Source organism: Megalopta genalis, chromosome 3 (assembly GCF_051020955.1).
Source record: "Megalopta genalis isolate 19385.01 chromosome 3, iyMegGena1_principal, whole genome shotgun sequence".
NCBI lineage: Eukaryota > Metazoa > Arthropoda > Insecta > Hymenoptera > Halictidae > Megalopta > Megalopta genalis.
In genome coordinates this window covers 18,059,157-18,073,490 of record NC_135015.1, presented here as the reverse complement: position 1 = coordinate 18,073,490, position 14,334 = coordinate 18,059,157, and the positions used below count along the sequence as shown (strand labels likewise).

The 14,334-nt window shown below is 40.7% G+C and overlaps 1 protein-coding gene across 4 annotated transcripts; it reads right to left on the bottom strand.

Annotated features, from left to right (window-relative positions):
- Positions 1–3,180: 3,180 nt before the first annotated feature.
- On the bottom strand, positions 3,181–13,552 carry LOC117225011 (band 7 protein AGAP004871). 4 transcript variants are annotated; one of them, XM_076520710.1, is made up of 6 exons: positions 13,265–13,552; positions 11,312–11,532; positions 10,417–10,597; positions 7,750–7,911; positions 4,353–4,518; positions 3,181–3,502 (listed from the first exon to the last, which is right to left on the bottom strand). In XM_076520710.1, exons 2-6 carry the CDS (start codon positions 11,496–11,498, stop codon positions 3,320–3,322), a joined length of 879 nt encoding a protein of 292 aa, XP_076376825.1. In that variant the 5' UTR covers positions 11,499–11,532; positions 13,265–13,552; the 3' UTR covers positions 3,181–3,319. The 4 variants fall into 4 exon arrangements, with proteins under 4 accessions (XP_076376825.1, XP_076376824.1, XP_076376826.1 ...); XM_076520709.1 differs by having other exon boundaries at positions 11,312–11,527; XM_076520711.1 differs by having other exon boundaries at positions 13,388–13,552.
- Positions 13,553–14,334: the final 782 nt, after the last annotated feature.

The window sequence follows — 14,334 nt, the reverse complement described above, 5'->3', positions numbered from 1 at the left end:
TATTTACCGGAAGTCTATTAATAGCCTGTTAATAGCCTAAACGACCGAACTATGTCCAAGAGAATCTCGATAATTTCCTCTTAAACGCTAACTTCGAAAGATCTTGTCGCGTTATATTAATCGAAATAATTTGATAGATTATGGATGATATTATTGTAGAGAAGCTACAACAAGCTATCAAATTATTTCGATCTTTTCTCTCCCTTTTCATCAATTTTCCATGAAATTCTTAACAGCCGGCCTCCGGTTTTCAGGGAACAATTACAAAACCGTCGGGTGGATGAAGCGTGAACACTTTGCACCCGAGCGGTAACTCTGAAGCACCATTAAAAAGTTCTATCACGTTCCAAAATAATTTGTACATCGTCGAATTCGTTCGTATCCGAAAGATTGTTGAAGCTGTCGCACGACCGACAAGACACGATTTCCTAAAAATGGGAACACCGCGAGAGAAACTGTTCTTTGAAATTCAGGATCGAGAAAGGCTTCGGGCACGAAGGGTGAAAAACAAGTTTCACCTTTATATGTTCCCTACGTCTCCACCTATAAAAAAGATATTGACATCGAATAATATTCCCCTTGAAATTAAACAATTTTTGCCTTACATTCTTTCTTCTATTGTCGAAAACGAGCGAGTTATTCAGATGTCTCTTTTCAAATGCCACCCTCCTCCCCCACCCTGTATATAATATGTAAAAGATATAATATATATAATATGTAAAATATTATGTTATATTATTATTATATTATATATATAATATAATAATATATAATATAATAAATTAATATTATATTATATATATAATATAATATAATATTATAATATAATAATATATATAATATATTATTATATTATTATATTATATATATATATTATTATTATTATCTATATATAATTTTTTAAAAAGAAATTTTCCTCCGAAGTTTCATCGAGATTTAAACACGTCGTTTCGGCGTTTTCGTCTCGTCGGTTGCCAAACCGAGAGCTGTCCACAGATTCGATCGACTCCCGTTCGACGGCCAAACCGAAAGTTGCCAAACAGAAAGTTGCCGAACTCTCGAGCGGCCTTCGACAATCGGGCCGCGCCGCGGCGAAAAAGCCAGAATGGAATTGTCCGGGCGATTCATGGCACGAGCAGCGAAAGAAGCGTCGCCGTTCTCCTTTATTCGGCCACGGGATACGGCATTCATGGCCGGCCGTTCCGCGGCATCGTAATTTCTTCGACGATAATTAGCAACCGCTCGCACCTCGGCCGACCGGGCGACGCCGCGCCGACGCTGGTTTACGGTTACAATTAAAAATTTTTTAATTTCGCGAAAACCTGCTTCACCCCACCGGCGAGGATTGCCCCCGGGGAACCTCGAGGAACGCGCGACCCACTCCACCCTTCCCCCCTCCCCGCACCGCCTTTCTCGTTGTAATAGGCTGTCTCCCTCGTCTCGCTGACTTTTCTTCGGCCGCACTTATTTCGCCCGAGCTCGACGCGAACTTTTCACCTCCATCGCCTTCCCCGCAACCCCTCGCTCGCTCTGTCCGCCCCAACGACTTTTCTTCGGCCACACCTACCCAGCTCGAAACTAATTTCATAGGCGAGAAAATTAACTACGACGTTCGCCGCGGGAGAACGCGTCACCCCGCACGCTCGTCGATCTCGTCCACCTTTCGTCACTCGATCATTTCAACGTTCTTTCTTTTCTTTTTCTTTTGGCTATTTCAAGCATTCTCAGAGATTCATTTGCTTCGCTGTAACATTTAGAAAAGAACTGAGTTAGCTGTGAGTTTACATATTATATACTGGGTGGGGGTGGGGGGTGGCATTTGAAAAGAGACACGTGAATAACTCGCTTGATTTTGAAAATAGAAAAAAGAACGTAAGGCAAAAGTTGTTTAATTTCAAGGGGAATATTATTCGATATCAATATTTTTTTTATAGGTGGAGACGTAGAGGATATACGAAGGTTAAACTTGTTTTTTAAAATGGGATAACCTAATTTCTTATTCACATTCTGATAGAGCCTTTCAAGACGAGTATAATGACCTATAAATGAAGATTGTACAAGGACGCAACATAGGAGCTACAGTGAAAAACAACCCCATAAAAATATTCTTCTCGTCTCGTTAAAATATGGGGCTAGATGATTTTACTCGTTGTAGAAGGAGAACGAAAATGTTATTAGATCTTGCCAATTTACATGCACAGACTGTGAGAGTCTGGATTTTCTACCTCATTTACAAGGCCACCGAAGGTCCAATAACAGTCCATTGTCCTTTACAAGCTGTACTGCAGCAGCCGATGAAATGGGGTGGATGCAAACTTCGAAAGGGTCGACGAATCTACCGGGGATGATTCGAAGGACTCGATGAGCCTTTGGGATTCTTTTGAAGGTCGACGAACGCGGTGGAAATTCGAGGTCGAAGAATTTGTAGGAGACGATTGGGGGTAGATGAACTTTTAGGGCACTTTCGAAGGTCGGCGAACTCACAGACAATTGAGGATCGAAGTTTTTGTAGGAGACGATCGAGGTTCGTAGAATATATAGGAGACGATCGAGGGTCGAATTAGAATATTTATTATATTTTAGGGTTATTATATTTATCCTTTGGCACAGATGTTTTTTTGGATGAAAGTTCGTGCCATGAATCTTTAAGGGACCCTTGAAGAGTCCGTGATTTTTATTGGTCCTCTAGGGGTCAATTAAACCAATAATAAAAATTAAAATAATAACTACGTTATTATATTATATTATATTATGTTATATTATATTATATTATATTATATTATATTATATTATATTATATTATATTATATTATATTATATTATATTATATTATATTATATTATATTATATTATATTATATTATATTATATTATATTATATTATATTATATTATATTATATTATATTATATTATATTATATTATATTATATTTGATTATATTATATTATATTATATTATATTATATTATATTATATTATATTATATTATATTATATTATATTATATTATATTATATTATATTATATTATATTATATTATATTATATTATATTATATTATATTATATTATATTATATTATATTATGTTTTATTATATTATATATTATATTATACGTGTATATGTTTCTTAAAAACAGCGAGGTCTACATAAATTCGTGTAAGAGTTGTAAAAAGACGAGTCATCTCGTCGCGTAAGATGCTCACAAAAGCTTAAACCATCCTTGCCGTGGTTCTTTATCGTCTTTTTTCCAAAGCGAGTGGTAGCTCTTTCTTTCTTCATCCGTTTCTGAACTGTGCGGAAGCAGTTGCGTTCTCCATCGTTTATCGATTGGCTCGTTTTATTTCCAGGTGCGGTGGATGTTCTTCGGACGGTATTCGTAAGATCTTCTGATCTGCCTTCGCGCCGCCGGTGAAAAACGGCGTGAGAAATTCGACTGGCAGCGGGAAGATGATGGTGGAGTTCTTCTCCGCTGATATGCTGTTCAACGTTTGCAGGTAACGCAGCTGTCGACGCGAAAGCCTTAGTTAGAGCACAATTTGTCAATCCCTCCGAAATAAAACGAACGGAAAGTTCGGCTTCGGAAGAAAAATTAGGGGACAACGGGAAACTGTGCGAGGGTGCTTCTAAGGGTGCATAAGATTATCATCAATTTTATTGCAGCTGGACGGCGTTCCTGTTCAATATTTATAATATTGTACGATAGATCGATGTTTCTAGATAACGTAACGAACTTCGAAATATTTATTTAATATGAATAAAAGGTAATACAAGTAAAATAGTGAACATAAAATGGAGCATGTTCTTGCTCAGAAACGCCGGTATTCGAATAAACATTTTTATTTACAGCTGATTGTTACATAACAGTATTTGCGCGAGTGATTTTGTAAAGGACAATGTTCAAAGATCTGGATAGAATTTTTACATCCGCTTTCGTATGCTCCAACAAATTTTTATTGTATATTTCTTATTTTTATCGCGTGCGTTTCAAGAAGGGGTCACGATTGAGCGGTGTTTCATATTAGATACTAAAGCATCGCTAATTTCTAGCCGAAGAATAGTCAATCTTTGAACGGCTGTAACTCCGTTAAAAGCTGTCATAAAATCATGAATTTTTTTTTCAATTAAAGCTTGGAATCTCTACTTTACGACGCCGTGTTCCAATTTCCAATATCATGCGTCCTCGTGACTGTAGTACCTTAAATCCGAGGGCATGTTCGCGATACCGAAGAATTGGAAACTAAATAAAGCCATTATATTTCGTGGAAACGAAGCCGGAAACATCTTTCTCGGAGAAAAATGAAAACGTCAGGATTCTAGAGTGTTCGGTACCGAAGGCATAGCAAAAGAATCTACCTGAAGTGCAGCCGGACTGGTGGAAATGACGTCGCTGGCCTCTTTTAGAGCCCGGGACGCCAGCATTTCTCCTTCCGCCGCAATCACTTTTGCTCTAGCTTCCCTTGCAGCTTCCGCCTCCGTGGCCATTGCCCGCTGCAACTGCACCGGAAGTCGGACGTCCTTTCTGAACAGGGAATTTCACTTATTAATTGTTCCACGACGCGCGACCTATTCGAAACGGTTCGTAAATAACGGAACGTTTTCCCGCAACAAAACCGGCCACGGCTGAAGAATCTTTAGGTTTCGAGCTTTGGTCGCAGGCAACGGCTCTGAAATTATTTTCCATCGGTCCCTGAGTACGTTAGAACCCTTGCTCGCGACATAATCGGCCGATTGTGCGACGTCAAAAAAGATTATACGATTTTCAACGCGTGTAGATTTTGATGGTTGGACGCAACGCAGTTATTTCTCTTTAATTCGCGCTCAGATTGCGCACAGAAATGGACAATACAACAATTTTATAGTCGTTGACAATCGGTAATTATAAATAATCGTATTTCCTGTTCGCAAATGGTCCATTTTCGTGCGCAATCTGAGCGCGAATCAGGGAAAAATTGCTGTAATTGCCCGCGAATTATTTTCAGCGCGCCGATTTATTTGGAATCGAAGCAGAATTGCCCTCGAAAAAAATCTAAAAACCGAGGCAAAACATCTAGAGAGAAAGTGAACGGAGACGCGGAAGAAACAGAAATTGTCTCGCGTTTTATCGGGGAAATTATCGAGGACGAAGTTGCGAACGAAATCGTAAGGGTTCAAAGAATTTGGTCGAGTAAATCCATTTCGATGGATCGACCGTACCAAATCGGACGCTTCTCGACGCTCCGAACCGTTCGATAGTAAATAGCTGAATTCCGCTAAATTGCCAGCCGGTAAACAATTTTAGTCCCCAGGTATTCGGACGCTCGCTCGCGACGAAATCGATCAAAGCCGCGCGGAGTCTTATTTTGTCGCGCGGAGAGATCTCGATCTTCGGACGCGGAAACGCGGAATGCTATTTTCCACGGTTCCGGGCCGATTGTCCCGATTTCTAGGAACAGCCTCTGAAGTGTTTCTCGCCCCGCGGCTCGTGTTTCGCGTTTAGCGCCCTCGTTTGTATTTAAGGGCTGCCCCGAATCGGGGGTGAAAACGCGCGCTCGAGGAGCACTCGACCGGAATAAAAATATATTCGGCGAGCTGTTTTGCTTCCATTCCGCGGCCGGTTCGGCTTAATTCTTCAACGATCGCTATCGCGGCTTTCTATGGCCTCTATGGCGAATTGATCTCGATTCGAAAGAGCGTGTTCCACCTCTGTGGGCTGTTTTTAAAATCGCGTCCGAACATTCGCGAATCACCGGCTTACCGATCGCCTTTCCAACCGGCATCTGAAAGAAACTCAACAATTTCCTTCCAGCTAATAATCCTGCAAGAAGCTGTTAACCCGTTGCATTCTGTGATTTCTTTAACCGTTACTTTGGTTTGCACTTGCTTGTCTCCGGTAAAACGTGAGAAAGAAAGTTTATATTTATCGGATGGCTACCTCTAATGTTTAAATATTCGTAATATAAAATTAAATTGTACAATTTGATTCCGATTTAAACGACGCGAATAATTTATAAAATTAGAGGATCATATTCGAAATGTTCATTACTAATTTGATACGATGTCTATTTATCTATTTATTTACTTATTCATTTACTTATTTATTTACTTATACATTTACTTATTTATTTACTTATACATTTACTTATTTATTTACTTATTTATTTATTTTACGGACGAAGTACTTTTACATCAGGTAAATAAGGACTTCGGAATAAATAGGAGAACAGATAATAAATAGATAAGGATAAATAAATAAGTAAATAAATCAAGAGAATAGAATAAATATGTTCAATCGACGAATAAATATTATAAGGACGGCAATTAAATTGTATTACTCGTAATGATTATCTTTTCGGGACGTATCTTCGGCGATGGACTAAAAGCGACTCAAAGGCCACGTCGCTACGTTTTTTTTACGGCCCACACCGTCGACCCGCCTTTTCTTCCTTCATCTACTATGCGTGCCACCCCTTTCGAAAGCACTCGAAACCTCTTTCTCCGACTTTGGTGGCGTGCCCGGCTATCGAAGCCGAGACCAAAGGGCTCTTCGATGGCTTTCTCGATGGCACTCGAGTGTCCGCGTTTATGCGCGTTCACGTACCCCTTCGGCAGCTAGGATAGCCTGCTACGGCTAGTAGCTTTAGGTGCCCTAACCCTCGTACAGTCAGTCGATGTCTTTCGTGCCTACCACCCTAATTCCGGCTTCGCTTGTCGCTCGGGAATCGATCTGGCCGTTAAAGAAGCATTAATACCTGGGAACTAATAACCCTTTCATAGGCACTGGGAACTGAGCTTCCTGTTGAAATGTGCTGCAATATATATATATGTTTTCACTCCTCAGAATTAGGGGGATGAATAAATAATAAATAAATAAATGTATATATATTATATATTATAATATATTATATTATAATTATTATATTATATATTATATATTATAATATATTATATTATTATATTATATTATAATTATTATATTATATATTATATATTATAATATATTATATTATTATATTATATTATAATTATTATATTATATATTATATATTATAATATATTATATTATTATATTATATTATATATTATTATATATTATATTATACATATTTATTTATTTTTTGTTCACCTCTAATATATATATATATTTTTGTTCACCCCTAATATATATATTTATTATTTATTCACCCCTAATTTAGAGGGGCGAAAAATTCAAAACAACAGCAAAGCGACTAGCAGCTGTATTGCTGTGCGCTAAAATTATGGCAAGCGAATATTCGAATTTTTCTGAAAATTCATATCGTGCCCACGAAAGGGTTAATAACCTCAAAGAATTCGAGAACAACGTGTCCGAACGTTTTCAAATTCTCGCACGAAACTTGCGGCATCTCGGTTTCGTCGCGAATGCACGTAATGCACGGTTGCCAGGCTCGAGTTCGAGGCAACTGGTCCTTTCGAATGCACTGGCATAAACTGATCTCCGTGTTCCGATGATATCCGAATCTATAATGGTGGTCTCGTTTTCCGATACAGCGCTGGCGCAGTCGGCGGCAATCTGCCAGCAGGAGTTTACGAAATTCTCGCTACGTCAAACTCGATAACGATAGTTCGCGCGGCGTATTATGCGCGCCGGTTTCGCCGCACGCTTTAGGAGATAAGTTCTTCCGTTCGCGGCCGATGATCGTCCATCGCGAGAGAAACCGTCGCCGTTGAGAAACACCGGCTAAAGTCGGGCAGCTATTGTTGCACACACATACACACACACACATATACTCACATCTCGACGCGTTCAACCTTGACACCCCAAGGATCCGTGGCCTCGTCCAGAGATATCTGCATGGTGTGAGAGATGTTTTCGCGCTCGGACAGAATCTCGGCCAGGTTTCTCGTCCCGAGAACGGTTCTCAGCGTGCTGGCGGCGAGCAGTCGGGTCGAATGACTGGAAAATGAATCGACGATCTTCGAAATAGATGTTAAAATAGAATTAGAATTAAATTGAAATAGAAACAGATTCTCATTCGACGAGTCGGCATAAACGGCACGATCGCGACGTTGATAACAATTAGAATGGCAAGCGAACTGTGCGATTGTAATTAGTAGACCGCCGATCTTTATGAAAAATAATAATAATAATAAAAATAATAATAACGATTATAATATCGAAATTAGCGCAGCAATATTCTTGGTTTCATTGCATCATTTCACTGTCGCAAATTTTATCTACCAATGCTATAAATGCATATTAGCTTATTAGTAATAGCTAATTAGTAATAGCCTAAGTTAATGATTAAATTAACCTAAATAGTAGTACAACAGCTGTATCTTTATTTAATCCACTCTCGACTGCCTGCGACTCTTCGCTGTTTCATTCGACTGTCTCCGATTTAAACCCGGCTGCTCCTGACCTCTTGACCCGTCCTCCGCATTGGAGCAATTTATATATTTACCTTTTACCAATTTACAACACTCGGCGACCCGAGAAGTGCATCGGAGTGCTCTGCTCGCAGAGAGAGACAGACAAATTAGAGAAGATTTAAAGCGTTTTTCGTAGCGGAACGTCGAGGACGGCGATGGCCGAGGCCTGCGACCACGTTCGCGGGGGTCGAAGAAACATGGTCGCGCGACTTGTACGCGAAATAATCGAGTCGCCGCCGCCGCACCGTCACAAATTATTCAAGTAATTTGGTCACGCTCTCGTAGCCCCTCGACGAGCCGTCCTCCGCATTTTTCTCCTCCATCGTCGCATTCGCTCTCGAGACGGAACAAGACCGTGTCCGCGTCCCCTCGGAGACGTTAATTAAAATTTCAGGAAATCGTGTCCGCGTTAATTAACTCGTTCGTTCGCCCCCCCCACCTCTCTCCCATCTCGCCCCCAGCTCTACAATTTTCGGATCGAGGAGTTTCCGAACGAAAGGTTCTTCCGTTTCATTAGTTTTTCTTCTCGTGCGCAAACAGAAACGGTTCTGCGGCCATTTTTATTAGAGCCGCGGCTTTCTGGGTGACGAATGCTGGAGGGACAACAGGGTTCCGGAGGGAGAATGTCTATGGAGAGCGATGTTTGGGGAGAGGAGGGTTAGAGAGCAAGATTCTAAAAGAGTAAGGTTCAAGAAAGGTGAGATTCTAAAAGAGTAAGGTTCAAGGAGAACGAGATTCTAACAAAAGCAAGGTTCGAGAAGAGCGAGATCCTAAAAGAGCAAGATTCTAAAGAAGCAAGAGTTTAAGAAAGCAAAGTTCTAAAAGAGCAAGGTTCAAGCAAAGTTAGATCCTAAAAGAGCAAGATTCAAGAAGAGCAAGATCCTAAAAGAGCAAGATTCTAAAGAAGCAAGATTTTAAGAAAGCAAAGTTCTAAAAGAGCAAGGTTCAAGCAAAGTTAGATCCTAAAAGAGCAAGATTCAAGAAGAGCAAGATCCTAAAAGAGCAAGATTCTAAAGAAGCAAGATTTTAAGAAAGCAAAGTTCTAAAAGAGCAAGGTTCAAGCAAAGTGAGATCCTAAAAGAGCAAGATTCAAGAAGATCAAGATTTTAAAAGAGCAATGTTCAAGAAGAACAAGGTTCAAGAAGATCCTAATAGAGTAAGATTCTGAAAGAGTAAGGTACACACTACACTACACACACAAGGAAAGTGAGATTCTAAAAGAGTAAGGTTCAAGGTTATGTCAAGGTTATATTATTATTATATATTATATATTATATTATATATTATAGCCTAAAAGAGCAAGATTCTAAAAGAGTAAGGTACAAGGAGAGTGAGATTCTAAAAAGAGAGAGAGAGTAAGGTTCAAGGAAAGAGCAAGATTCTGAAAAAGTAAGGTTTAAGAAGAACAAGATTCTGAAAAAGCGAGATCCCAAAAAAGCAAGATTTTAAGAAAGCAAAGTTCTAAAAGAGCAAGGTTCAAGCAAAGCGAGATTGTAAAAGAGCAAGATTCAAGAAGATCAAGATTCTAAAAGATCAAGGTTCAAGATTCAAGAAGAACAAGGTTCAAAAAGAGCAAGATTCTAAAAGAGCAAGATTCAAAGAAAGCAGCATTCTGAAAGTATAAGATTCGGAAAGAGTAAGTTTTAAAGAACTAAGTTCAAGAGAAACAAGGTTCAAAGAGAGCAAGATTCTAAAAGAGCGAAGTTCGAGACAATCAAGATTCTAAAAGATCAAGGTTCAAGATTCAAGAAGAACAAGGTTCAAGAAGAGCAAGATTCTAAAAGAGCAAGATTCAAAGAAAGCAGCATTCTGAAAGTACAAGATTCGGAAAAAGCAAGTTTTAAAGAACTAAGTTCAAGAGAAACAAGGTTCAAAGAGAGCAAGATTCTAAAAGAGCGAAGTTCGAGACAATCAAGATTCTAAAAGAGCAAAGTTCAAGAAGAGCAAGGATTCTAAAAATGCAACGTTTAAGAAGAACAAGGTCCAAGAATAAGACAGTTAGACCAAGACAAGGCGCGTTCTCTCGTACCTGTAATTGGCGATCTTGACGACAGCGTTTAGGGGTTCCTTGATGCGATAGTATACGACCGCGTCGACGGTCACGGTTACGGAATCCTTGGTAAGGACTTCCTGTGGAGGGACGTCGAAGGATACGGTCCTCAGATCCACGCGCACGCATGTGTCGACACATGGCATCACGAAGAACGTCCCTGTCAACAGCGACAGTTTAAAAGGACTACGAATATTCGCTGAGATGCGCCAAACCTTGTCATTTCTTTCTTTCGATAGACTTCTACCTTTTCCTCTCGAAAAATGGCGTGTTCTGTACACACTGCTTTATTAACTTAGAAATAATACAAATATCTTCGATCGTTTATCTTCTTATCGCACCGATGGCTTTCCGTTTAATCAAAGGAGGATAAAAATACATGAAGGTACGAATTGAATTTGGAAAATCGAGTCATTCCACGTTGAATAATTAGCGTTCGTGTGTGTCAGTCTAATGAAATTCGTAGAATCGACTAAAGTTTCCGGAGATTAAATGGAGGATGAAACTGATTGATTGAGTAATTTGTTACAGGAAGAATTCGCGAGCAAAACCTGTTTTCATTTTTGGAAGAAGAGCAAACCTTTTCAGATTTAAGTTCTATATTTTATGGAGAAATTCTAAACCAGCAAATTCGTTATTATTAACGATTATTTATTATTATTACTATTTATTTAATCCTTGCCTACTAGGCTTAAATTTAATCTTTAATTTACATCTCTACCTTTCGACAGTAAGATGAACTGCAATCAAAGATATCTTCTCACACAAATCTGGCAATTAATCGTAAATCCGATCAAAGAACAAACACAAGCATAAGCCAAAAGTAATTTCGCCGTAACTGCATCGCGGTGTCGCAAATTGCGATCATAATCACCTGGACCACTGGCGTCGCCCTTCAACCGGCCCATCCTGAAGACCACGGCTCTCTCGTACTCCTGCACGACCTTGAACGTGAAGCACAGCGAGAACGGGAACGTGACAAGCACCAGCAGGAAGGACCCCATGGTCGCGAGCACCTCGATGAACCTCGTGGTCGCGTCCACGTCGTCTTGTTTCGGCATCTGCGATCCGAGGTTTTTGGGCGACTCTTCTGCGCTTTTCGCGAGAAAGGAAAACGAAAGAACGCGGTGAGAGAGAAAGCGGCGAATGCGATCGGGCGGAACGAAAGGGTTGCTTCCCGAGAAAGCAATCCGTCCGCCGGACGACTGTTTCCCTTTCGGGGGCCCCGTAGAGGGATGCGACGAGAGTGCCGGGGACAATCGACGGAGACGCGTTCGCGCGTGCAAGGTTCACGACCGACAGATGTACGGGCCCAGCTAATCTCGACGGGACACGTTTCACGGGTCCGTGATCAAACGGGAGCCGATTGTCCCCGGAAACAAAAGCTTCCGTCGTTCTCGCACTCTACTTCGCGCGTCCCGCGAGCGGCATTCCTTTAGGCCCTTTAACCCTTGTGTCGGAAACCGGGGGTGGTTGACGCGTCAACTTTACCGGGGCTGATTGTCGAGGCTTGTTTGGAGATCGCCGATTCTTTTGGCTGCGCGTTGAATGATCGGAGAAGTAACAGTGGCGGCATGCGTTTGGTGAAATTGATCGCTTGGCGCGTCATTAATTCGCGGATCTTCTTAGACCAAGTGGACTATCGATCTCTTGCTCTATAATATCAAGGTGGACTCATTTTCTAGTGGTGACGTCGATTAAACGTGATCTGCCATCTGTGTTTGTCTATTTTGTTGTGTGCAGGATGAGAGCTTTGTTCGGGTGAACGATGCATAAGTAAATATTCTGATATATTTTTTGTACAGTTGGGTTTTGCAGTACTAATTTAGGTAATGTGAATAAGTAGAGAAATGGAGATAATGTAAATGCGATAGACAAATGTAGATAATGTGTCAATAGTAGACAAATGTAAATAGTGTGTCATATAGTAGACAAATGTAGATAATGTAAATATAGTAGACAAATATAAATAGTATGTTATATAGTAGAAAAATGTAGATAATGTGTCATATAGTAGACAATTGTAAGTAAATAATAATAATAATAATAAATGCAGTAGAAATGCAACAGAAATGCAGTAGATCATGTGGATAACTCTAAATTTAGAGTGGTCAATTTATTAGAAAAATCAGCAAAAGTTTAACCAAATAATTTAACCGAGTAATTATTCTGATATCCAAACATATATCAACGAGAAAATGCATACTGCAAAAGAAATTATAAAGCAAGGGTTTGCATGCACCCGATCAACAATTAACACAGTAGCAAAAGAAGAACAGCCTGCGGATCTTTATGCGAAACGGAGACTGTCAACGTTAATTGTAAAAAGCACAAGATAAAAATATCTATCCTGTTCCAATGATCGTAATAAATTGAAACCAACGTAACAACATTCCCAAATCCTTTCAGTTTCGCATTTAACGCTAGAACTACCGAGCCCTAAACGCGTCTAATGTACATTATAGCATAACAATACCGAGGCTGGATTCATTTAAACTCCGTACGATTTACGCTATAATTGAATAAAATATTTAAATATTTATAAAAAATATAAAAATATTAGGAAATATAAATTATACTCGAATAAAAAAGTGTCCTGAAAAACGTCTCCTGGAGATATCTTTATAACATCGGGAACCGTGAAAGAAACGATCGGAGACCAGACATTTCGATCGATTTGGTAGTTCTAGGCGTGAATGTCTTCATTTCCGGCGTAACCGCATAAAATCCGCAGCCTGCCGAGGAAGGCGACGCAACTAATCCGAGAGATCGTGGTCGGACGAGGTGACGAAGAAAAAAAGAAATATCGATCAGGTTCGCGTCTCACTGAACTCTACGAAGCACTCGACTCCGCCGCTGTCGGTTTTCGTGCAACCGTAGTGCACCATGGATCGCCTAAACGGTGCAGCTTCCCGTCCCCTCGCGCGTCCCGCGTTCGAAGAAATCACACCAAGTATTCGCAGCGGCGCGAGTTCGCGTCCGAAGTGTGCTCTTCAAGTTCTCCCTGCGCCCTTCGACCTCGCTTCGCCGTTCTCCAAGCTAGGGCCGACCACGGGGCTCTGCTCGTTCAGCGATCGACGGATCGACTTCGGTGAACCCCCAGCTTCGGCGAGCGTTGATCGCATACTAATCGCGAAACGCGGCGGCTTTCGGAACAGGCGATTCGATTACCGGCTACCGAAATAGCGAGCAAGAGTATCCGCGGACGGACGAGATGATCGCTAGATCGCCGGGACCCGGGGACGGCTGAGAGACGCATCCGGTGCGAAACGCGGGCTACCGGGCCGGGCCGGGCCGGGCCGGGTATCTCGGCCTCGCTGGGAACGGGCTCGCTCTGGTTCGCGCGGCATTGAGAATCTGCAGCGAGTTAATCATCGTGGCAGCACGCGCTGTTTATGTGCACGCGGAACAGCGTAAACTCGCGCGACGTCTGGATCTCGTCTTCCATGCGACTACTTTCCGTCTTGATCGCCCAGGGCTCTCGGCTAGAATCGGCTCGAAATCCTTGCTTGAGATTGTTTACCATTCCGGGGTAGTTTGTTCAGATGTCCGGCGGCGGGCTTGCGGATCGTGCGAAATCCGCGCCGATCTTCGGTGACGTAATTGTCATCGAACTTGAGAGAGCCCGTTTTTAATGCGATCTGTCGGCGTGGTCATTCTTTTTTATGTTCTACCGCAAAACATAATAATATGTAATAGTAATATGTAATATATGATAATATATAAGAATATATAGTAATATATAATAATACATAACAATATATAATAATATATAATAATAATATATAATAATATAATATATAATAATAATAATAATAACTTTATTTATCAACAGGAACCCTCTGTTACATTGAGAGAGAGAGAGAGAGAGAGAGAGAGAGAGAGAGAGAGAGAGAG

Coding starts and splice junctions, on each gene's coding strand:
- LOC117225011 (XM_076520709.1), bottom strand. CDS start 13,325: ATGGTGCACTACGGTTGCACGAAAACCGACAGCGGCGGAGTCGAGTGC. Junction 10,598..11,311: donor GGGCGACGCCAGTGGTCCAG/GTGATTATGATC, acceptor CGCTGTTGACAG/GGACGTTCTTCGTGATGCCA. Junction 3,503..4,352: donor CCAGTCCGGCTGCACTTCAG/GTAGATTCTTTT, acceptor TCGCGTCGACAG/CTGCGTTACCTGCAAACGTT.